The 24047-nt window shown below is 41.5% G+C and overlaps 1 protein-coding gene across 3 annotated transcripts in view; it reads right to left on the reverse strand.

Annotated features, from left to right (window-relative positions):
- Positions 1 to 7230: 7230 nt before the first annotated feature.
- LOC134481231 (uncharacterized) overlaps positions 7231 to 24047 on the reverse strand; it is a 51501-nt gene continuing 34684 nt past the window's right edge. The window contains exons 2-6 of one of the 3 annotated variants that reach the window (XR_015634468.1): positions 14800 to 15004; positions 10323 to 10425; positions 9584 to 9720; positions 8076 to 8207; positions 7231 to 7414 (exon numbers count right to left, since the gene is read on the reverse strand). Coding sequence is in view for 1 of the 3 variants with exons in the window: in XM_087579616.1 (XP_087435742.1) it covers positions 14933 to 15004 (72 nt within the window). In the remaining 2 variants the exon portion in view is untranslated. Of the gene's footprint in view, positions 7415 to 8075; positions 8208 to 9583; positions 9721 to 10322; positions 10426 to 14799; positions 15005 to 24047 lie in introns of those variants that run through there. The other 2 variants (XM_087579616.1, XR_015634469.1) reach the window with 2 other exon arrangements.

Genomic DNA, 24047 nt, shown 5'->3' on the forward strand with positions numbered 1-24047 from the left:
ATATGGCTTTTACTATGTTTAGGTATGGGCCTTGAATTCCTATTCTTTCCAGGACTTTTATCATGAAGGGGTGTTGAATTTTGTCAAATGCTTTCTCAGCATCTATTGAAATGATCATGTGGTTCTGTTCTTTCAGTTTGTTTATATAATGGATCACGTTGATGGTTTTACGTATATTAAACCATCCCTGCATGACTGGGATGAAGCCTACTTGATCATGGTGGATGATTGTTTTGATGTGCTCTTGAATTCGGTTTGCCAGAATTTTATTGAGTATTTTTGCGTCGATATTCATAAGGGAAATTGGTCTGAAGTTCTCTTTCTTTGTTGTGTCTTTGTGTGGTTTAGGTATAAGAGTAATTGTGGCTTCGTAGAAGGAATTCAGTATGGCTCCATCTGTTTCAATTTTGTGGAATAGTTTGGATAATATTGGTATGAGGTCTTCTATGAAGTTTTGATAGAATTCTGCACTAAACCCGTCTGGACCTGGGCTCTTTTTGGTTGGGAGACCTTTAATGACTGCTTCTATTTCCTTAGGAGTTAAGGGGTTGTTTAACTGGTTTATCTGTTCCTGATTTAACTTCGATACCTGGTATCTGTCTAGGAAATTGTCGATTTCCTGAAGATTTTCAAATTTTGTTGAATATAGGTTTTTTAGTAAGATCTGATGATTTTTTGAATTTCCTCTGAATCTGTAGTTATGTCTCCCTTTTCATTTCTGATTTTGTTAATTTGGACGCACTCTCTGTGTCCTCTCGCTAGTCTGGCTAAAGGTTTATCTATCTTGTTGATTTTCTCAAAGAACCAACTTTTGGTTCTGTTGATTCTTTCTATGGTCCTTTTTGTTTCTACTTGGTTGATTTCAGCTCTGAGTTTAATTATTTCCTGCCTTCTACTCCTCCTGGGTGTATTTGCATCTTTTTGTTCTAGAGCTTTTAGGTGTGCTGTCAAGCTGCTGACATATGCTCTTTCCTGTTTCTTTCTGCAGGCACTCAGCGCTATGAGTTTTCCTCTTAGCACAGCTTTGATTGTGTCCCATAAGTTTGGGTATGTTGTATCTTCATTTTCATTAAATTCTAAAAAGTTTTTAATTTCTTTCTTTATTTCTTCCTTGACCAGGTTATCATTGAGTAGAGCATTGTTCAATTTCCACGTATATGTGGGCATTCTTCCCTTATTGTTATTGAAGACCAGTTTTAGGCCGTGGTGGTCCGATAGCACGCATGGGATTATTTCTATCTTTCTGTACGTGTTGAGGCCCGTTTTTTGACCAATTATATGGTCAATTTTGGAGAAAGTGCCATGAGGAGCTGAGAAGAAGGTATATCCTTTTGCTTTAGGATAGAATGTTCTATAAATATCCGTTAAGTCCATTTGGCTCATGACTTCTCTTAGTCTGTCGACATCACTGTTTAATTTCTGTTTCCATGATCTGTCCATTGATGAGAGTGGGGTGTTGAAATCTCCCACTATTATTGAGTGAGGTGCAATGTGTGTTTTGAGCTTTAGTAAGGTTTCTTTTATGTATGTAGGTGCCCTTGTATTTGGGGCATAGATATTTAGGATTGAGAGTTCATCTTGGTGGATTTTTCCTTTGATGAATATGAAGTGTCCTTCCTTATCTTTTTTGATGACTTTTAGTTGGAAATTGATTTTATTTGATATTAGAATGGCTACTCCAGCTTGCTTCTTCTGACCATTTGCTTGGAAAATTGTTTTCCAGCCTTTCACTCTGAGGTAGTGTCTGTCTTTGTCTCTGAGGTGTGTTTCCTGTAGGCAGCAGAATGCAGGGTCCTCGTTGCGTATCCAGTTTGTTAATCTATGTCTTTTTATTGGGGAGTTGAGGCCATTGATATTGAGAGATATTAAGGAATAGTGATTATTGTTTCCCTTTATATTCATATTTGGATGTGAGGTTATGTTTGTGTGCTTTCATTCTCTTTGTTTTGTTGCCAAGACGATTAGTTTCTTGCTTCTTCTAGGGTATAGCTTGCCTCCTTATGTTGGGCTTTACCATTTATTATCCTTTGTAGTGCTGGATTTGTAGAAAGATATTGTGTAAATTTGGTTTTGTCATGGAATATCTTGGTTTCTCCATCAATGTTAATTGAGAGTTTTGCTGGATACAGTAACCTGGGCTGGCATTTGTGTTCTCTTAAGGTCTGTATGACATCAGTCCAGGATCTTCTGGCCTTCATAGTTTCTGGCGAGAAGTCTGGTGTGATTCTGATAGGTCTCCCTTTATATGTTACTTGACCTTTTTCCCTTACTGCTTTTAATATTCTTTCTTTATTTTGTGCGTTTGGTGTTTTGACAATTATGTGACGGGAGGTGTTTCTTTTCTGGTCCAATCTATTTGGAGTTCTGTAGGCTTCTTGTATGTCTATGGGTATCTCTTTTTTTAAGTTAGGGAAGTTTTCTTCTATGATTTTGTTGAAGATATTTACTGGTCCTTTGAGCTGGGAGTCTTCACTCTCTTCTATACCTATTATCCTTAGGTTTGATCTTCTCATTGAGTCCTGGATTTCCTGTATGTTTTGGACCAGTAGCTTTTTCTGCTTTACATTATCTTTGACAGTTGAGTCGATGATTTCTATGGAATCTTCTGCTCCTGAGATTCTCTCTTCCATCTCTTGTATTCTGTTGGTGAAGCTTGTATCTACAGCTCCTTGTCTCTTCTTTTGGTTTTCTATATCCAGGGTTGTTTCCATGTGTTCTTTCTTGATTGCTTCTATTTCCATTTTTAATTCCTTCAACTGTTTGATTGTGTTTTCCTGGAATTCTTTCAGGGATTTTTGCGATTCCTCTCTGTAGGCTTCTACTTGTTTATTAATGTTTTCCTGTGTTTCCCTAAGTGTGTTCATGTCTTTCTTGAAGTCCTCCAGCATCATGATCAAATATGATTTTGAAACTAGATCTTGCTTTTCTGGTGTGTTTGAATATTCCATGTTTGTTTTGCTGGGAGAATTGGGCTCCGATGATGGCATGTAGTCTTGGTTTCTGTTGCTTGGGTTCCTGCGCTTGCCTCTCGCCATCAGATTATCTCTAGTGTTACTTTGTTCTGCTATTTCTGACAGTGGCTAGACTGTCCTATAAGCCTGTGTGTCAGGAGTGCTGTAGACCTGTTTTCCTCTCTTTCAGTCAGTTATGGGGACAGAGTGTTCTGCTTTCTGGCGTGTAGTTTTTCCTCTCTACAGGTCTTCAGCTGTTCCTGTGGGCCTGTGTCTTGAGTTCACCAGGCAGCTTTCTTGCAGCAGAAAATTTGGTCTTCCCTGTGGTCCTGAGGCTCAGGTTCGCTCGTGGGGTGCTGCCCAGGGGCTCTCTGCAGCGGCAGCAACCAGGAAGACCTGTGCCGCCCCTTCTGGGAGCTTCAGTGCACCAGATTTCCAGATGGTCTTTGGCTTTTTCCTCTGGCGTCCGAGATGTGTGTGCAGGGAGCATTCTCTTCTGGTTTCCCAGGCTTGTCTGCCTCTCTGAAGGTTTAGCTCTCCCTCCCACGGGATTTGGGTGCAGAACACTGTTTATCCGGTCTGTTTCTTTCCGGTTTCGGTGGTGTCTCAGGCAGGTGTCCTGCTGCTCCTGGGCCCTCCTCCACGGGAGCCCAGAGGCCTTATACAGTTTCCTCTTGGGCCAGGGATGTGGGCAGGGGTGAGCAGTGTTGTTGGTCTCTTCCGCTCTGCAGCCTCAGGAGTGCCCACCTCTGTTTTAAATATTCTTTTCTGGAGTAGTGTAACAGGTATTCCCCAAATATTAAAGCTCATTTTGAGAGCAAAGATTTGTAGTAAAAATTTCCATATACACTGAAAGATTTAAAGTTCTAACTTTTTACATTGAAGAAGCGACAAAATTACATAATACAAGGCTGTTAGCAATCCTCTAAATCTATCTTGAAATAGCGGTTGAAGTAAGCAAACAGGCTGTAATGCTCTCACAAGTTCTAAAACCTCATCAATCCTTCGTAAATCCTGTAACAATCTCTACCTGTTTGATTTTTTTCTCAATTATAAATAAGTTTGAGTTAGTCAATGTAACACTGGCAATCCTTAATCACAATCCTTAAATTCTCCTTGAAACACCAGAGCACAACCACAACTTAGGGAAGTCACCAGAGTTCTGAGTATGTGACTAGGCAGCTGTCCTTGGGGCAGTGGAATTAGCATTAAAATACAGATAACTTCAGGGCAAACCACAACTTTAGAAAGCAAAACTCAACCTCTAACAATCTAGTCTCCAAAATCCAGTCTCCAAAACACCGAGTCTATCCTTCATGCTACAAAGTTTGACTGCCAATTCCTACATATGAATGCACGATGGTGTGGTCTCCAATACCTCAACAAAGAGACATTGTCCTAAATTCTTTTAGAAGCCTGGTTTCTAGAATAAGCGTTCCATAAAAATATTTTCTCAATTTAGACCTATTTCCCTAGGTTGGCTCAGGCTGCATGTTGTGTAGAATGACTTTATCCAAATTACCAGCTTTATGTCAACTTTTTGGTACTGACATTATACCTTTTTAACCATATCCTATAACTTAAAAACCAATAGTCCATAACCAAGGCATGTAGAGCATATTTATACATTTAAAACCAATAAGAAACAAAATTGAAGTGGCTACACATATCTTTAATATTTAGACCAAGCACCATTTTTACTTTTTCTAGCTGTACTATTAAGAGATGCACCTTGTCACCTGCTAAGAATAAGTCAGGGATTTTTCTAAGAGAAACAACCATCCGCTCCCTTAACATAGAAGCTGAGGAGCTGCTGGCGCCTTTAAGATCAGCTCATGTAGACGCTCACCCCCGGGCAGCTTCTCCAGCTGACCTATGCTCCTAGCTACAGGTGCAAGGATCTAAAGGCCGATTGAAACTGCTCTTTATTCATTTTTTCCTTTTTGAAACGAGTTAAAACCAAATCAAGATGTGAACGATTGACAGATAAAGTTTTTACCATTTTTTCTTTTGAACATGAAACATAAAACATTTAAACAAGAGAAACAAAAACCACAGACATAAACTGACAGACATGGACAGCTTGGTACACCAAGGACAGAAAATAGACATAAAGGGAAAAAACTAGATGGTGTCCCACCAAAGGGACACACATATCCTACCTATGGAACCCAGAACCAGAAATAAGCATTTCTCCAATAGGAGCCAGCAGAGAGGTAGGACGTCTCCTGCTTTCCCTCTGTTCCTAGGAGTGCTCTGAAAAGGTTTTTCTCCTTCTCCAAAGCAACCTCGGAGAGTCCGGGAGGACTGTTTTTCCCAAACCCATTCTCTCTCATGTCTAGGGTGTAAACTATCTCTAGTCAGGGTCCAAAGACTAAAATATAACTCTAACAGAACGCATATGCAAAAACACTTTACCGTTACCTTGTCCCTTTTTTATGACAAGATTTACTGAGGCTAGCCCAAATCATCCAGGCCTTTTCTGGCCCATCTTACCCCAATCCGTCCCTTCTCCTATGCCGGCCGTGCTCCAGGAACGTCCCGTAGGTGGTACCCCCTTTCTTCTCCGATCTCGGTGGGACCTCCATTTGTCGGCGCCAGCACTGACACTGTACCGAGAATCGCGCGAAAGCCTACGGGATGAAAGAAACACACATACACACACACAGGTTATCGTGTCAAGCCAGGAGAGGAAGAGAGAGGAAGATATATATATATATATATATATATATATATATATATATATATATATATATATATATATATATATATATAAATATTAGAGACAGAGACAGAGACAGAGGAAGAGTTGAAGAGTGAGAGTGAGGAAGAAGAGTGAGAGTCTCCTGTAGCTTTATTCACCACTTATATACCCAAGTCTCCAGGTAGAAAATAACTGGGAAGCACAGTGGGAAACCCTGGCTCATGACTACCTGGCTCATGACTTCGGTAACAAAAGACCAACTAGGAGACCTGAATTAATTAGGGAGAAATCCGAGAAGACCAGCCTAAATCTCCAGGATAAAGGCTGAGGAAGCAAAAGGCAGAAGTAAATTGACCACCACCCAGGTGTGGTCCAGGTGTGTTAGTTCCACATGCATCAGCCGGGCTCAGCAGAGGTCATGCAGTGGAGACACCGGGTTTACTACTTGGTCTTTTCTTCCTGTGTCGTAAATACATGGGAGAGGCCTCTGTCCAACAATCCCATGACTTTTACTGTGGCAGTTACAAAGCAGCCAGGCCCAAATCCAATATGGCTCACTACACATGATCATGGTGAAGCCAATGAGACACACCAGAATCTTCCAGGGGGATACCTCTATTCAGGTAAAGTGAAGGAATCTAATCCATATTTTTAAAATAGCTGGATGGTTTAAGGGTTTGTTGAGACAAATAAGAGAAGGGGCTCCTCCTGGAACAGGACAAGTGATGCAAAGATTGCTTTCCGGCACAAAACAGAAAGCTTCATGTTTGTGGAGAGATCTAACTCAAATGACTAAGGTAGAGAATGACTGGACAAAATCACATGTCATTAACTGGCCTCCCCACATGCCCCTGAAGATGCAGGTCCTCACAGCAATGCACCTTTCTTAGTGAGAATTGGGGGTATATATGAATAACTTTTTTCTTGATGTCACAACTCTAATGCCAACCCTCAGCCTTTGAGAAACCTTTTCCACATCCCTGCTCTTCTAACCAGCTTCAGGTTGTAAGGCCCAGATATGAACTCTCCAGGAGCCCTCAAATGAGATAGAAATGACAGGCTGCTCCTCAGACTCTGTCAGTTATCCAAGATCTATGAAGCATGAAGGCACCATCTTCATATACGGGGAAAAAGGGGGAGGAAGAACAAAATCACAATAAACACCATCTATTTGGCATTTCCACCATTCTCTCCTCCTTACAAACTACTTAATTCCTGGATTCTCACACGATCTCTGTTAAGAAAATGAGCTCTGGGCTTTTTCTTCATCCCTCAAAGCCCTGTGCAAGTCTAAAGAGAAGCTCCCACATAGCACCCTCCACACGTAATGACATGTAGTGTTGTGATGTGTGATCAACCTATCTTCCTAATAAACTGCAGATTCTCGAAGAGCAGGAGCATTTGCTTTACAAACATGCAGTTTCTTGAAAAAGGGCTATCTCCACAGAAAGCCTTGTAAATTTTCATATAAATGAACACTTGGATGCGACCTAGGTCAGTCAATAGACAGTTATAATGGTTTGTCAATGTTTATGGTGAACACGAGGACAACCTGACCCTGAGACCTAACCCTACCTGCTGTTGCTTGGCACTGTGGACACAGATGTTCATTCTGGACTCTTCACAGAACCCCTTTGCCTCCAAATAGGATGCTGGCAGTTCAGACTGCTCCACCAGCAGTTCTCTGTTCTCATTCAGCAAAATCTGTATATGGTTCTTCAATTGAGTTTGTTCACACAGGAGCTGGGAGTGCCTGATGCTGAACCAGAAACAAAAAATGGTAAATCCCAGCCAGCTTCTATGTACCTATCACTCTTGCCAGTACAATCATTACTTCAAGGATCCTCATCCCCAGATATCCCCAGAATAACAGTATACAAGTTAGCACCAATTACAGGAGGTCAAGTCCAGAATCCACATTCCACATGAATCAAAGTACTTCTGAAAATCCTGACACTAAGAGAGTTTATATGAATCAAGGAAGAAGAAATGGTCCATATGGGTGCTTATATGTCCATGGTATGCTAAAACCATCTTCACATAGTGGGGAAATCACCTCTGAGGGGTAATTGAAGACCCAATAGCTATACAATCTTTCCATGTGTTTCTCATGGATCACAGATCTTTAAATCTCCTGTCAGAGACCTAGAGGTTCACAGTTGATTGATATTCCCATCATGGTGCGAACCTCTTCTATGTAGAGGATCATTAATGTGGAAAACAATTGGAGGGTCTTAAACACTCTTCACAGGTAGGACAACTGAGTCCAAGAGCTACAAATCTAAGACCCTTGCCAGGAGGCAGGTTTCTTGTTAAGAGTCAGACACTACAGAACCAGAGCCCTGACTTTTGTTCAAAGTCATACAGGACAGAAGCATTCCCTGCCTAGTGCTGGGTTCTCATCTCTGTCAGTGACTCACCGGTAGGAACTGTTCACTCATATGAGCTCCTTGTACCTCTCCATAGCATCACTTATTGAGTTGGTTATCATTTGCAAAGCCATCATTCTCATCGCATGTTCAGATTGAAGTATTGGCAATTCAACATCCAGACTGTGTTAGGGCATGGCCCAAGGAACAAATAACCATTTGAACCCATGATTTCAGAATTAGGTGAAATGTAAAAAAAAAAAAAAATCCAATAAAAAATTCAAATTTAAGAAATGAGAGGAGAGAGAAGAATGCGAAAAACACAAAGACTGGAGTAAAAACACAACAGTGAGACTCCAACAACAATTCTTTCAAGGAAATATTTCTGCGCAAATCAGCAAACATTTATTTTGAAATAAGGACTCCTAAAAAGGCTATGGAGATGTGGTTCTGCAAAGACCCTCTGTACTGGAATGGGTGGAACCTGTGAAATGCCTGTTTGGGAACAACAAATGTTCAGAATTTGTTACCACAATCACCATTTCTAGGTCTGTTGATAGCTTAAAAAAAAAAAAAAAAAAAGAACAATAGAGTCAAAAAAATAATGAAGTTCAAATCAGTCAAAAAAGATTACGTGAAATCAGACTATTGACTGGATTACTTAAACCCAGTTTATACCACATACTTGCTCCTTTGAACCGGGTCCTATTTGTGCTGATTAAACTTATTCTCCTGAGCACAGGACAACAGAGCCAGGTTACCAATTCCAAGGAACTGACTTTCAAGAGTTGGCCAGGTAAGCATGAAGGCATTGATTGAAGAATTACTGTAAGAAGTTTCCTCCAGTCTGTGTCACAGCCTTGGGTCCAACAGATAATTATGATGAGATTTCTTTTGTTTGAAAACAGGGATTCTCAAACCTTGTTTCCTATTCTTACCTGAATTCCCAGAGGGCATAACTACTTTGACAGGGAAGAGGATTTGTAACCCCTCCTTCCCTCAGGAGAGTCCTATCTACCACCAAAGTAAATAGAAGATGCAAAGAGTTCTGTTGATCCATGTGGGCTTCCACACTATCATGACCTGCAAACTGTCCATCAGACAGATCCTTAGATCCCATCAAACTCCCCACACTCCCTGACCGTAAGCATAAAACCCACAAATACTTTCACATACATATATACCATCCCATATACAAACACAATTAGGATGCCAATTACATCAATGGAGGTGCCATAGAATCTGTGTATAATGAACAAAATCAGAGTAAAAGAGTGATGGCATACAGGAATCTCATTCCCTCACTTAGATGCATCAAGTGTGACCAGGTCCTTCCGTCTGTTGACAGAATCTACCTTAATACAAGCTCAGGGACAAGTGCAAAGGAGGTTGACCCAAAACACAGCACCTAGGTTATCTCACAAGCCAATGCCTGCCAAAGCTCCTTAAGATCCAGGATGAGAGGTGAAACTCTCTCGTGATATGAGGTAATGTGGTGTTAGCAGAGAGAGAGAGAGAGAGCACAAGACAGTGAACAGGTTACTGGGCATAATGACTACCTGTAGTCCCAATCATCATAGATATAAAGGTCCAGGATTTGATAAAGTTCATGCCTCTCGAATTTACATTTCTGGATTTCAAATTTGAGTTCCTCCAGTTCTGATGACATTTTGGGATGATGCCTTCCTACCAAAACCTGTAGATAGATAAACCCAAGTGAATTTGCATACTTGATGGCCCATAGGAGGAAAAGACAAATGTAAATCCCAAAAGGCAGTTGAGGAAGAGGAAATGGTAGAGACTGGGTGAATCCCTCCAGCTAGGCAAGTCCCGGGCAGTGGCTGCTCAGTGTGTGGAAGTCAGATCCACAAAGGCATAAAGCAAAGAAAGAAATAAGCATGGTTTCCTATAACCCAATTCCACTTTGGGGTTGTTGTCTGGAACACAGTGTGACTGTTGATCTTACTTGGAACTGGAAGAGATTGCAATATGACACTAACCTCAAAAGAGACATTTGTGCTTTGGGTCCCTTAATTCACAAACTCAGTTCCACAGAAGGCTAAGGTTTTTGCCAGGGGCTGATCATATTTAGCAGGAGAAAAAAAGGCTACTCCTCAATTTCTTAAGTACCAAACATACACACACACGCACACAGGCACACAGGCATGCATGCACGCACAAACCCAAATCCCATGGTTGCTATTCGTTTCATCAGATAATCTATCCCCAAGTAGCCTGATGTTCCCAAGAACATTCCATGCTGCAACATCTCAACAGGTGTTTTCTTTAATCTTTTACCTTCTACTCCAAAGTTCTGCTCAGTTTGAGAAAGTTCTGTGGATCGCTGCTCAGAAACTTTCTTCTTCAATGTTTGAATCACCATTAAAACAGCAAGAAGCAGCTGGTGGAATTAAATTCAGTAATGTCATTTACTTAAACCAATTTATCCTAAACATTAGTTCAACATGGAGCCATAAAACTATTTCGGTATTCATTTCTTCTGTTGTGCTAAATACTTTGAATATAAGACATATTTTATTCTTCCAGCATAGCTCACTCTGAACTAGCCACATTGCAAGTACTGGGTAGCCACAGGGCTGGTGGCCATGGGGTTGGTAGTGAAGCCCCAGCGTTTGTGGTTCATTAATGTGGTTCATTTTACTACCACAAGTGTGAGATCTCCTTGAATAGTTTGTTTTAATTTTTAAAGATTTTGTGTATAATTTAGTGTAAAATGATTTTGCTTCAATTCCTACTGTATTATTTCCTTCTCTAGAAAATTAGTTATTACTGTATTACTTGTTTGGAAAAAGAATGATGTTAGCCCCATGGCTCTGATTATTGCTAGTATATTATCTTGAACTCAAGAAGAACTGAGCCAGGACCTGGAAATTTCTGTTTAAACTTGAGGAGAGTAGATGAGTTAGAAACCTGTAAGTTATGTGTCTTAGTGATCTTCATTTCCAGAGATGAGTCTCTCCCCAATTTTCCTTTGAAAACTCTGAGTTCTAAAACTCCTGTTAGGATGAGTTTTCCTTTGGGGGGGGGGAGGTTGCGCTGAATTTTATTATTGTTGATTTTTATATGTGTGTGGGGGTGTAGTGAGCACACACACACACATGCACACATTTGTGTGCACATGCATTTGCCAGAGCACACAATGTAGATGTTAGAAGAATGTTGAAGAAGTCATTCTCACCTTCTGCCATAGAGAATCTGGGAATGGAACTCAGGCTGTCAGGCCTGATGACAAGTGCCTTTACTTCCTGAGCCATCTCACTAGCCCCACCAGTGTGATATGCTAAGAAAACATAGCCTTTTGTGTTGTTGCCTGTCAAGTAATCTGCCAAGTATTTGGAGCCACTGTTTCCAGGGCAGAGAATAGATCTTCTCTGTCCCACACCCTGCCCCCATGGCTGGCCATCTAAACTCCCTGTGCTAGTTTTGCCAACTTGATACAAACTAGAGTCATCTGGAAGCAGGAACATCAGTTGAGGAAATGTTTCCATCTTACTGGCCTGTAGGAATGTCTCGGTAGATTGTCTTGATTGCTGACTGGTGTGAGAGGCCCCCTGTCCGCTCTGGGCAGTGAAGTGCCTGGGCATGTGTTTCTGGGAGGTATAAGGAAGGCAGCTGAATGTGATCCTGGAGAGAAGCCAGCAAGCAGCACTCCTCTACAGTCCCCAACTCTGCTCCTGCCTGAGTGCCTGCTTGGCTTCCCTCAATGATCAGACCTGTAAGTCAAATAAATCCCTCCTCCCAGAGTTTACATGGTGTTTAACATAGCACTACAAAGCAAACTAGGCCCGCCATCATGACTGAACAGCAACTAGCAGATGTTCGCTGGTTGAGCTGCTCAGTGGACTCTAAGACACCCATGGCATGTGTGCTAATAAAGGGTTGTCTGAGTTTTAGAGATCCAAAGTCAAGAACTTGTTGGCCATGGCTGTTTGTGAAAAGGATTCTGAGAGATTCCCTCTTTGCGATTCATGTTGGAATCTCACTGTTTACCTCAAAGCAGGAATAAAGTCTAGAGCTCACCATCTGTGAGTGAGTGGTAGGGTCCTTCAGAGTCCAGAGTAATTATTTGAACACGAGAAGGGGAGGGGAGAGGAAATGTCTCGCTTTTATCCAGTGCTCAGTGAAGTCAGCCCTGGACAAATGTATATATAAAAAGCACTAAGTGAGATCAGCAGGTTGGGTGTGTGTGTGTCGGGGTGTGTGCTCACGTGCATGTGTGTGTGCCCGTGAGTGTGTGTACATATATACTTGTACAGGAGGTTATGAGTTTGAGAGGAGTGTTAATGGAGACATGGGAGGGGTTGGAGGAAGAGAGGGAGTGGAAGAAATGATGCAAATACAATGTGAAATTTTCAAAAATTAAAAAAGTATTTGAAATTAAAATTTTAAATGGCGGAGAAATACATATTTAAAAATATTTAAATTAGACAAGAATATTATATGGCTAGCAAAATTCCTGAATTTTCCAGCTACCCCAGCATTTATAGAAAGAATCATTTCTCAATCAAAATAGTGTGGTCTAGAAAGAAGAGTCATAAAATATCAACAACTTCAAATGTGTAGCCATATATACCCTTGTGAAAAATTTTACGTGTTTTATATAATGAAAATAATATAAACCCATTAAATACACTAAGAAAAGCAGAGATAGTTTTAGAGACATGTTTAGCAAGGAAACTGATTAAAGTGAATGAATATGTATCAAGAATAGTTATTCTACTGGGATGACACCATAATATCTAGGCAATATGAAAACGTTTACACTTTACATAAATGTATATAGTGATGTTATTTTTAATTTTGGGAAGTTATTTTTGAGGTTTTATTTTTTTCTTATTTCATTTTAATGTAGCTATTTTGTGTGGGCGAGGGGAGCACATAGGCACAAGGAGGACAGAAGATAACTTGTTAGAATCAGCTCTGGTCTCCTACCATGTGGATCTTAGGGAATTAAACTCAAGTTGTCATATGCCTGTGGCCAACCCTGGCCTTCACCTACTAAATCATTTTAGCAGACTTGTTTTTGAGATAAGTTTTAAGTGAGAGGATTTCAAAGGTTCCTAAATATAATGAAAACCAAACAAACACTTAAAATAATTGATGCAATTACTTAATTTGAATTCACTTGCATCTCTTTTCATACTTAAAGCCATAAATTATGGAGTCTCTCTGAGTTTATCTCCAACCTGGAAGCAGGGCCCCAATGCCCGTAACACAGTGAAGGACAGAGGTTGCCCGTTCTGCCTCTGTGAGAAGCAAGAGAGGGCTGTACTCCCTTACTGTCTTCTTTGGCATCTCCTAGAAGTGACTTATGAGGCTTTCTAAATTGAAATGCACCATGTGCCACCATGATGTCTGAAGTACCTAACCCTACAGGGTAACCCTGTGATGGATGAAGAAACAGGCTCAGCTGAAGCAAAGTTTCTGGAAACCGTCAGTTCTAAAGCAGGAGAACTTTTTTTGTTAACCAGCATTATGTTTTCCTTTGCCGTCCTGCTCTGACCATCAGATTTCTACAAGCACTTAGGGTCACTCAAGTATTTGGTCAGTTGCTCTCTTGTTCTGAGTCGGTGCCTTTGTTGATGGGGCTGGAGAAGATGCTTCAGTGCCCAGATTCCAAGTGGAAAGAGCCGAGCCGGTGTAGCATAGGGAACTCTGAAAACAACTTTGAGCTCTGTGGTTGGGTGAGCCATTGGCTAAGCCTTGCTGTTTGGTTGAAGGTGAATAGAATTCTGGGAAGAGCAGTATTGGAAATTTCTGATGTTGTACTGATAGACAGGTTAAAAAAAAAAAAAAAACCTTTACAAATGGAGCAGGGTTTGCGGGGCACTGCCTCAGGAGTTGAGAGTTCTTGCTGATTTTACAGAGGACCTGAGTTCAGTTCCTAGCATACAAATCAGGTGGATCAAAACCATTCCATTTCCAGAAGACCCAGTACCATCTTCTGTCCTGTATGGGCACATGCATATATGTCATATATGCTCAAAAAGGAGCACTTGAACCAGTGCATATGTATGTACTGGTGCACATTTTGAGAATACACATGCACACACAAACACACACACACACACACACACACATACACAAACACATGTACACACACATGCCCAAACATATACATACACATACACAAACACATGTACACACACATGCCCAAACATATACACACACATACACAAAACTGTACACACACACACAGAGAGAGCTTTAAAAAGAATATAGCATGTGTTTGTATATTTCATATAATTATTTTAAGTACCAAATTAAAGTGTTTAAAAATATATCAGCACTTCTCACAATAGACACTCTTTTAAGTAGATGTTATGGTGTTTCCTACCCACTTCACTCACTCCTGGGGAGAGCCACTCTCAAATTTCCTTCCTGGGAGTGGTTTCGTTATAAAAGTCCCTAGCAACAGAGCCTGTGTTTTTCTCACACAGGATTTTAGGAGTTAGCAAAGGTCTTCTGGTTTTATGGAACAAAATAACCTCAAATTGCTTAAAATTTTATTTGTTTTTTGTTTGCTTTTTTAGTTAATGAGTGCTCTGCGGCATGTACACCGGCATGCCAGAAGAGGGCCCCAGATCCCCTCATAGACAGATGGTCCTGAGCCACCAAGTGCTTGCTGAGAGTTGAACTCAGGACCTCGGGAAGAGCAGCCAGTGCTCTTAACCATCTCTCCAGCCCCCAGAGAATATTATTATTCTAGAAAAAATGAACTTGGTAGAAATTGAAGTTTTTCCCATTTACTTACATATTTAATAATATTTGAAATTTTAAACTTCTTTATGATCGCCCGGGAGGGCCTGAGCATTTTTGTTCAATCCTTTGTAGGAAGCAAGGAGGAAATTATAGTTGTTTTCTTGGCTATTTTCAGTTCACGGAGTTTATGCCTCCAGCAGAGCACAGGGAAAGCACCTTGCTTGGACCAAACCAGCTACCAGGTTCCTCTCTTCTTCCTGCAGAGGAGAAAGTTCAACCTCAGAATGTACTATTTTGCTGCTGAATTTATGTGGTTTGAAGGTTGGGGTCTCAGAGAGCTGATTAAAAGTAGGGTATTAGCTCTTAGAAGTTTATCTCCATGTAAAACACATGCAATCTTTTGTTTCTGCAACACCCACTGCTCAGTCTGTGAGGTCATTTTCAGAGGATTTGCTGACATAGGAGGGTCCACCTGAGTGTGAGCAGCAGCATCCCATAGGCTGGGGTCTCATCAGAGTAAGGGGGAGCAAGGACAGCATGCCTAATCCCCTTTTTATTCTGTTCCTGTGTGCTGACACGGGCTGAGCTGTTGAAAAAATGCCTGCAGCTAGATCCTTCCCAGTTGAGAGCCACCTGACATTAGTGCTAAGAATCAAACATGGGTCACCTGGAAGAGTCACAAACGCTCTGAACTGCTGAGCCATCTCCCCATCACCCAAGACTCCAGCTTTTATACTAAGGCAAATGACATTACAAGGAACACTCTCTGACTGACATCTTACAGGAGCTACTTTGACTGTTGTAATCGACTACTATGGAACAACGCAAGGAGCAGGGAGATACTCAGGAAGCCATCACAGCTGAGGTCAGCTAATGAGGACCTGGTGGGGCTGAGCAAGAGCAGAGAGGGTGAAAAGTGGACGGAGGTTCAGCACACTTGGATCACAAACACTGTGGACCGTGGTGCATTGCCTGGGACATGAGAGAAAGAAGGAGGGGGAGTCAGGTAAGACATTGACCTAGTAAACAAGAGGCTGGACTTGTCATAGACTCAGAAATAGAAGACAGAGTCGTTCAAGTTTCAGGAATGTCCCTGGCTAGTTTGGGACAAGCTAAGTTTTGAGAGATCTACCAGACACTGGAATTCCCAGGGGAAATGAGCAACTGGCTATGAGTCTGGGGACACTGCCTTTGGATTACACAGGGCAGCATGCCAGCATGTAGCTAAAGCCATGAAAATGCATGGGAATGGGAGAAGAGAAGAGATGACGAACAAGAGTCTGTGTGGCTCTTCAATCCAGGGGAGAACAGTGGGGAAACTGAGGATTCCTCAGCAAAGCAGGGTTCCTGAAGACCAAATGGAGAGCAGATACAAGACAATGGAGCGGCCAGTATCAAAACAGAAAACAGGACTAAGAGCCACTGGATTTCTGGATGTAGCAGTCACTGCTAATTTGAACAAAAGCAGTTTGTTACACAGTGAGTCAACTGAGAATTGCAAAAGGGGATAGGACACAGAAAGGGATCTCCAGGGAGTTCTGCTCTAGAAGATAGGAGAAGAAGGGTTATTAGCTGTGGCAGTGGGGTTGACAGAGGTGTTTGTTTGTATAAGAAGGTAAGTAGCACATAGTGTTTAAAATGGGAATTGTGATGACTGCTCTTGCTTATGGAATTGATGGTATTAAGCACCTAGGAGATTAGTAAAGCATGCCTCTGAGTGGCTGGGATGCGGTCTTAGAATGGAACAGCTCACCATGGATGTGGGTGGCTCTCCAGAGGCTGTGGGTTCCAATTCAGATAAAGGATGTTGGGAGATAGGTCAAGATTACACTCTGGTTCCTGGCCCCCATGTCAATTGGCTGTTCCTCGATTGGAGCTTTCCTCCCACCCTAGTTTCCTCCCAGGATATTCTGCCTCTCCACAGGAACCAGCTGACCTGGACTGAAACCACAAGCAAGGAAACAAAAGCAAAAGATTTCCCTCCTTTACATGATTTCTAACAGACAGTTTGTCCCACCAGTAAGTCTGACAAACACAAGACTAACCCTGGCACTCATGGGCTGGGAGTTTAACAGAAGAGAAAGAAATAGCTTCAGATAAAGGCAGTACTGTTCACAGATGGGGACACGGGGTCCATGGGACACTTGTCCGAAGGAGTTTGGAAAGCTTCTTTTCTTTTCTAGCCATTTCTGTTTTCTCTGAGAAATAGGCCAATGGCTGAAGGCACAGATGGGAAAGGAGAGTGAGGAAGATGGAGAGCAGCCACTGTCATGTAGGAAAGTGTAGGATAGAGTCAGAATGTCTAGACTAGGGAACAACATATATACACTCGAAAGACAACTTAAAGGTCGTATGTATTGGTAAGTTTCCTCTGGCCATCTCTCCAGTAGCATGTGTGCAGGTTTAGAGAACACTCAGGGAGTCAGCTTTTGAAAAAGTATATCTTATGCATGTGTTAGTTCAGGGAGTAACCAGGTCAAGGGCATGGCCCTGAGGCTTGGATAGAGTAGTCACCTACATTGTTGGAAGAACATATCTTTCAGAGCTGTGGTAACTGAGCACTGTTTACATTTCCTCACGTGATCCCCATTCCGCATGCTCTTCAAATTATTGTGGAAATGAAATGCAAGATAGAAACAAGGACGGAGTCTACTCTTCATTAATGTGAAATTATGAAGTGCTGGGCTCCCCTACAGGTAAAGGAGAGCCTGATGGGTGGGCTGGATTCCTTGTTGCTATGAACTACAGTGATGACTTAGTATGTTCACAGTTTTAGCAAGAGCTGAGTGAAATGAAGGCTATGGATATCATCTGTGCCCCTTCACAGAACCATAATGAGAGGCTGGCATGTGGGTGGAAGTGTTTGTGCTGCAAAATTAGAGTCCCAATCCCCCTCTCACACTTCCATTTTTAATACGCTCAATAATTTAATGAATGACGTGGAATTCAGTTTTGCTTTGTGATTTGAATCCACCTAGTCTTTTGTGTGTGTACAGCATTGATGTGTACAAGAAGCAGTGCTGGCAAGAGATGCTCTTAAATGATCTTTCATCTATTTTAAGAATATCTGGGATCTTGGTGTGGGAAGGGAAGTGATATGGCACATGCGGCCTGTCCCTGGGACCACATAAACTTTTAGCGTCTTGGGTCTGCTGTTGCCAAGTAGTGTTCTTGGAACCTCACTTTCTGCATCTGGGAAATGGGGTGATGACAGCCTTAGGGGTTGTGCCCATGAGAATGATGATGACCATGCTTGCAGAGGAGCATGGGTATTATTTATTGTCATTGCTGTGGTTGGCAGTGAAGAGAAGAAAAGAGACGGGGATCTGCCCTGCCTTGTTTCAGAGTACTGACCATCTTGGTTTAATTAAAAGCTTTATGTCTGCTGATAATTTTATTCTCAACCAGTTATTTCTTCTGTAAAACCTTCACATATTAGAGATTGGAGGTGATTTTAACCGGTATCCTTGCACTTAAATAAGAAGGAGATTGTCGGCCAGTTTGGTAACAAAACAGCTTATATACAGTATTTAAGGATGGAGTTGCTCTCTCCCATATATAAGCCATTAGTCATGCAGCCATTGAAATGAAAACCCATCACAGTGAAATAATATAAAAAATTTCTCCTTCTCACTTGCACGAGCTACATGGTGTATTCGAGTATTTGGTCACCACACATTGCCTGGTGGCTGCAGCACTCAACAATGAGGACAAAGAACACATCTGTCACTTTTCTGTTGCCCTCAGGCTAATGCCCTAAATAAAATTCCTTAAACATACAGCAGAAAACCAAAGACATCAGGGCACCTTGTCAAGAAAGACAAATTTTCCCACAAGATTGAATAAAATTGGCCATAAGTTTTTTATGGAAGGTGTGGGGAAAAAAATAAATATTTTAAAACTATTTTAGAAGTTTTAACAGTATACTTCATTTTTCATAGCAGAAATTCATGCAGTCAATAAATATTCATCAGGTTTATACCATGTACTATCCTCTAAGTGAGGGAATGGGTGTGGATAGATGAGAGAGGAGTGTTCAGGGACATGTGGGGGAAAGTAGCCTGGATAACACTGGGAATATAGAGAAGGAAGTAGACTTAGGAGAGCAGAATTAAGCAGGTCCCCTTAGATAGGAGTTTCGAGCAAAACATGATGAGTGGTCACAGTGGGTCTCTCTGAGGAAGAGTGTCTTCAGAGGGTATTATGTCCCTGAAACTGGAGTTAAGGTATTTGGAAGTCACCATGTTAGTTCTGGGTACCAAACCTGTGTTATTATATAAAATAAAAATGGTTTCTTTTATTCCCCACTAGTATCAACACACGTGTCATCTGTGGATTATTTTCATTTCAGTCAGCAAATATGTCACCTGCTAAGCTCCCTCCCATCTCACACTGCTGATGGCTACTCTCTGAAACCGGCAGCAATCTATCTACCCATTAAATCCCCAAGGCAGGTTGTTTCCAAACCAAGCATACACACCCCAATTTCGTGGCAGGCTTGGTGCTTCCTGCCATCACACCTTCTCTTGAACTCAATTAAGTCACCACATGAAAGAACACATCACATAATAACCTCTGATCCAATTGATAAGATAATTTGCCCATCTAGACAACACAAAGTCCTGTACATACCCATCCCTTGGAAATATTCACTATTACCTGTATCTATACACAGAAAAGAATCTTAACATCTGCTGCCATGTTCTCCCAGGTCCTTTCCCTCCCTCTGACTCCTTCTCTCCTGATTCTCCTTCACTTCTAAAGAGAGTTCCCACTTCCCTTCCTTTTTGTCCAATGACAGGCCTTGTTTTTTCTGGCCTACCTTCACCTGCATAATACCATCAACCTACAGACCTGCATGCTCTGTAATTGTACCAAGCATTCTTAACTACTTAGCCAACTCTCCTGTCCTGACTTGTGCAGTTTCGTGCTCAGTCTTAAGGAAGAGTGGTCTGTCATAGAGAAATAGCATTGGAGGCCAACTTTTAGAGTTGAGAGCTAAATTACCTAAACTGTTGTTCATAAATTACATAATCTATGGCTTTTTAGTACAAGGAAGAGATTAAGATTAAAAGAGTAGAGTGCTCTTGTCATCTGAGTACAGGAAAGTCGCCTCTTAAAATGAGGGTCATATTATCTGGAATGGGGAAGGAAAATGGGAAATCTAGGAAAATTTTCCTAGATGTTATAGTTTGTGATAGGAAGAAGGGAAGGTGAGAATTACTTTTCTTATGCTGCTGTTTTTACTAATACTAAGGGGTCCTGTGTTGGATAGTATGTCCTGAACCAACCCAAGAAGGCTGATGTGAAACAAAAACAGACATTTAAAGTTCATAAACTTACAAGAGCTTTGCAAGGTAAAACTATCAAGACTGGGAGTGATGGCATCCACCTACAATCCCAGCACATGAGAGCATGAGAGGCTTAGATAGGGAGTACAAGGTCAGCCTGGGCTATGGAAGGAAGGAAGGAAAAGCAGAGCAAGTCTTTCTTTGATTATATATATGTATATATATGTATATGTATATATATATATATATCCATATATATATGGATATATATATATATGGATATGGATATATATTAGTATTGGCTTTATTATATGGGGTGCACCTTCGCCTGGAGTTGTATAGATGGTTGGATACAAATGTATAGAGATCACTTCAAAAATAAGACATTTAAAATAGAATAGCATAAAAACTAGCAGACTAGCCTGGCCTGGTGGCACATGCATGCCCTGTAATACTAAAAGCACATTACAATACTTGCAAGCATGTAGAAGTTGGGCAGAAGCAGAAGTAGAAAGATCAGGAGTTCAAATCCAGCCATGGATTCCCCATGTCTTCTCTTAGAAAAATTAAAAGAAAAACAAATAATATGAAAGACTAGTAAGTAGTATTTATATAAACCCTACAGACAGATAAATCACCCACTAAATTCTAAACACTGCTTTCAAACATAGGAATAATTCAGATCAGGCTGCAAATTATCACCACCATCGTAGCATCAGATGTTCTAAGGAGAGACATCCTTGTGCCTTTTGCCCCTGGGAATAGAGGTTCCAAGGAATTGTATTTTTCCAAGGAGTCTCCTTGGGGAAAAAAGAAGTAGAAGAAGAAAAGAAAGGAACTTGTTCCCTAGAAAGAGATTTCACAAGGAGAGAGTGCCACTGAGACAGTGCCAGGATCAACAATGGGTGGAATGGACCACATCCTGACCACTTTGTATTCAAGCCTAATCCTGTGCAGGAGCCTGAAGATGGACTTGGCTGGATGAGTCAGTGGGTCTCATTATTTGGTTTCCTCCTAATGTGGCTAGTTGTATATGTACATACACACACACACACACACACACACACACACACACACACACACACACACACACAGGCACAGACACACACACATTTGGTGGTCATTTATCCAAACTTGTTAGAGCGCCCAGGGCCCAGACATTGACTGTAGGACTTGGGTTAAGGGATGACTCTGTACTTAAGGTGTTTGCTATTTACTTGAGCAAAAGCTGAAGTAATGTGGAATTACATGTCATGCTCCTAGAAATCCTGGATCTTATTCTTAAGAGCTGAGTAAAGCAATGTGTTGGAACTCAGAAAACACAAATACTTCAAAGTGAAGCCTGATGTTTTTGTTTGTTTGTCTGTTTTTTGTTTGTTTTTTAAATTAACAAACCAGCTTTAGGAGTTCTGGCTTGCAATCAGTCCTCCTTTGCACCTGAAATAAAAGCTAGGCATCATTTCTGAAGCTCCTTTATCTGTGTAAAGGTCCTAAGGATGAACTTCCTGAAGGATAACAAGCAGGAGACAAGAAGAGAACTCACGCCCATAGACCCCAGGCAGACTGTGTTCCCAGATGCTGTCACTTCTATGTGCCTGGCCCATGTCCCCTATAAAGCACTGACTCCTCCTCTGAAATTGGTGTGGCCTCACTTCTGTCCTCCTCATAAAGAATCCTTAAGCCACAATCGTCAGGGCTTGTCTCTGAGTTTAATGCTCAGTGTGACAGCTGTCTACTTGCACATTAATAATTCTGTTCCTTTATTTCTGCCAATCGTTGATTTGTTTCTGCAAACTCAATTACCAAAGCCCCAAAGAGTGGATGGAAGGAAGGTCAGTTTCTGGAGATGCACACCTGCAAGTACCTTAATCGGCATCTGTTTCTGTTCTGTCTCAGCACAACAGGAGCCACTGTAGAGCATAAGCCACATCTGAGTTAAAGATCACAGTCTGATTAGAATGTGGAAATTGTTAAGCAATGAAATGTTCTAGATCTTGTCCTATATTTACTTCCTTCATAGCTACTTATTATCAATGCCTATATGTTCCCTGATATCACTGTTGAGAAAGGTAGGCTGATTCCACAACAGGCTTCAACTTGACAGTTAAGGAGACTAGGTCTAAACATCTGTTTCCATGAACTGGGCAATTCCAGGCCTCAGCAGTTAGCCTGAGGCAAGGACTAAGGGTCACCAGCAGTTTTCAGACCTGCCTGACAAATTTCCAGTCCTGACACTCCCATATAGTTGAGATGGACCTGACATTATCATAGAGGTCACTCTCTTAGTCAGATTCCTATTCCTCCACAAACATCAAGACCAAGAAGCAAGTTGGGGAGGAAAGAGTTTATTCGGCTTAAACTTCCACATTGCTGTTCATCACCAAAGGAAGCCAGGACTGAAACTCAAGCAGGTCAAGAAACAGGAGCTAGTGCAGAGGTCATGGAGGGATGTTACTTACTGCCTTCCCTCCCCTTGCTTGCTCAGCTTGCTCTCTTATAGAACCCAAGAACTCCTGCTGAGGGACGGCACCACCCACAAAGGGCTGGATCCTCCCATCTTGAGAGGGATTAGTTGAGATCACTGCCCTGCATATTGGTCTCATGGAGACATTTCCTCAACTGATTCTCCTTTCTCTGTGATAACTTCAGCTTGTGTCAAGTTGACACACAAACCAGCCAGTACAGTCACCTACCCCAGGATTCCCTAATGTACTTTAAATCATGCCTGCAAACTCATTGGTAGTCTCTCTGACTTGCTAATGGGGGACTCCAGCATGCTGGATTTCTGCAGAATAACACACTCAATGAGTCCGGGTATCATTCTTTGGCAAGCCATGGGCCCTCATTCTTGTGACTATTATGTAAAATGTTTGAGATGTTGTAACTTAGACCACAACAACCCTAAAGGTGCAAATGTCATCTGACAGCATCTGAAACCTATACCAGAGATTTCCCTTCTGGGGTATTAGCCAACTTATCCTATATTTCCCTATTAATTCACTTAGTAAATTGATTCTAGACTGTCTTTTGTTTTATTATTATAAAAGATCATGTTACTATCCCCCTGGTGTCAGGTCCATAGGAAACTTCAGTTCCCCGAATCCCAAGGGGAAGTCCAATGAGCTCAGCCTGTGGCAGTTAGGTAAGAGTCAGCATTCCTCTGGAACTTGTGAAACTACCTTCTGTTCCTCTTACCCAGGAGAAGGGACACATGGGTACCTGTAGTTCTCATTACCCTGTGAGAGATCCAGGCTTCTTCAATGTTACAGGTAACCAGGTATTATTGCACATTTCAGAGTCCATGCCAGCATACCAGCCTCCTGCGTTCACAGGCTCCCTGCCCCCAGCCAGTCAAATTCCTTACAACCCTGCTATTCTCCCTCTTTTCTCTGTTCTCTATGCTCCTGCAGAGAGTCTGGCCCTGTCCAGTCTGTTGGCAATGTTCAGTTTACAGCTTTCTTTTTCTGCTCTGGATTCTTCTAGATTCCTCTGTCTGCGCTCTTGCGCTCTCTCTCTCTCTCTCTCTCTCTCTCTCTCTCTCTCTCTCTCTCTCTCTCATCTTATATCCAGCAAGTTGAATCCACCTTTCCGGTCACATTTATTTGACTCTTAGCCCCTTGGATGCAAGACCTTTGCTTTGTGCCAACATGTGTAAAATGCATATCTGAATACAGAGCTTAATACGAAATACATCAGTGTTAATGACGTCATTGGTAATGTCTATACTGATCATATGTTAAATGATAATGCATTGACTAGAACCATGATGTATTCCTCAAATTTCGCTCATTTCTTTTGACCTATTATTTTTAAAATATAGGACTAATAGAAAATTTGAAATCACAAATGTGATTTGTATTTTATTTCCATTATGCGTTGCTGGTCTAATTTTTTCTTTTGCTTAACCTTTAAAAAAAATGCCTTTTCATAGAAGAAAGTTATGTTTCTCCCCAGTGTCTTTCTGTTGTGGAGGAAAGGGATCCATGAAGCACTGGTGACATGGTTCCTT

The sequence above is a fragment of the Rattus norvegicus genome, chromosome 12, assembly GCF_021556685.1.
Source record: "Rattus norvegicus strain SHRSP/BbbUtx chromosome 12, alternate assembly SHRSP_T2T, whole genome shotgun sequence".
NCBI classification, from domain to species: Eukaryota; Metazoa; Chordata; class Mammalia; order Rodentia; family Muridae; genus Rattus; species Rattus norvegicus.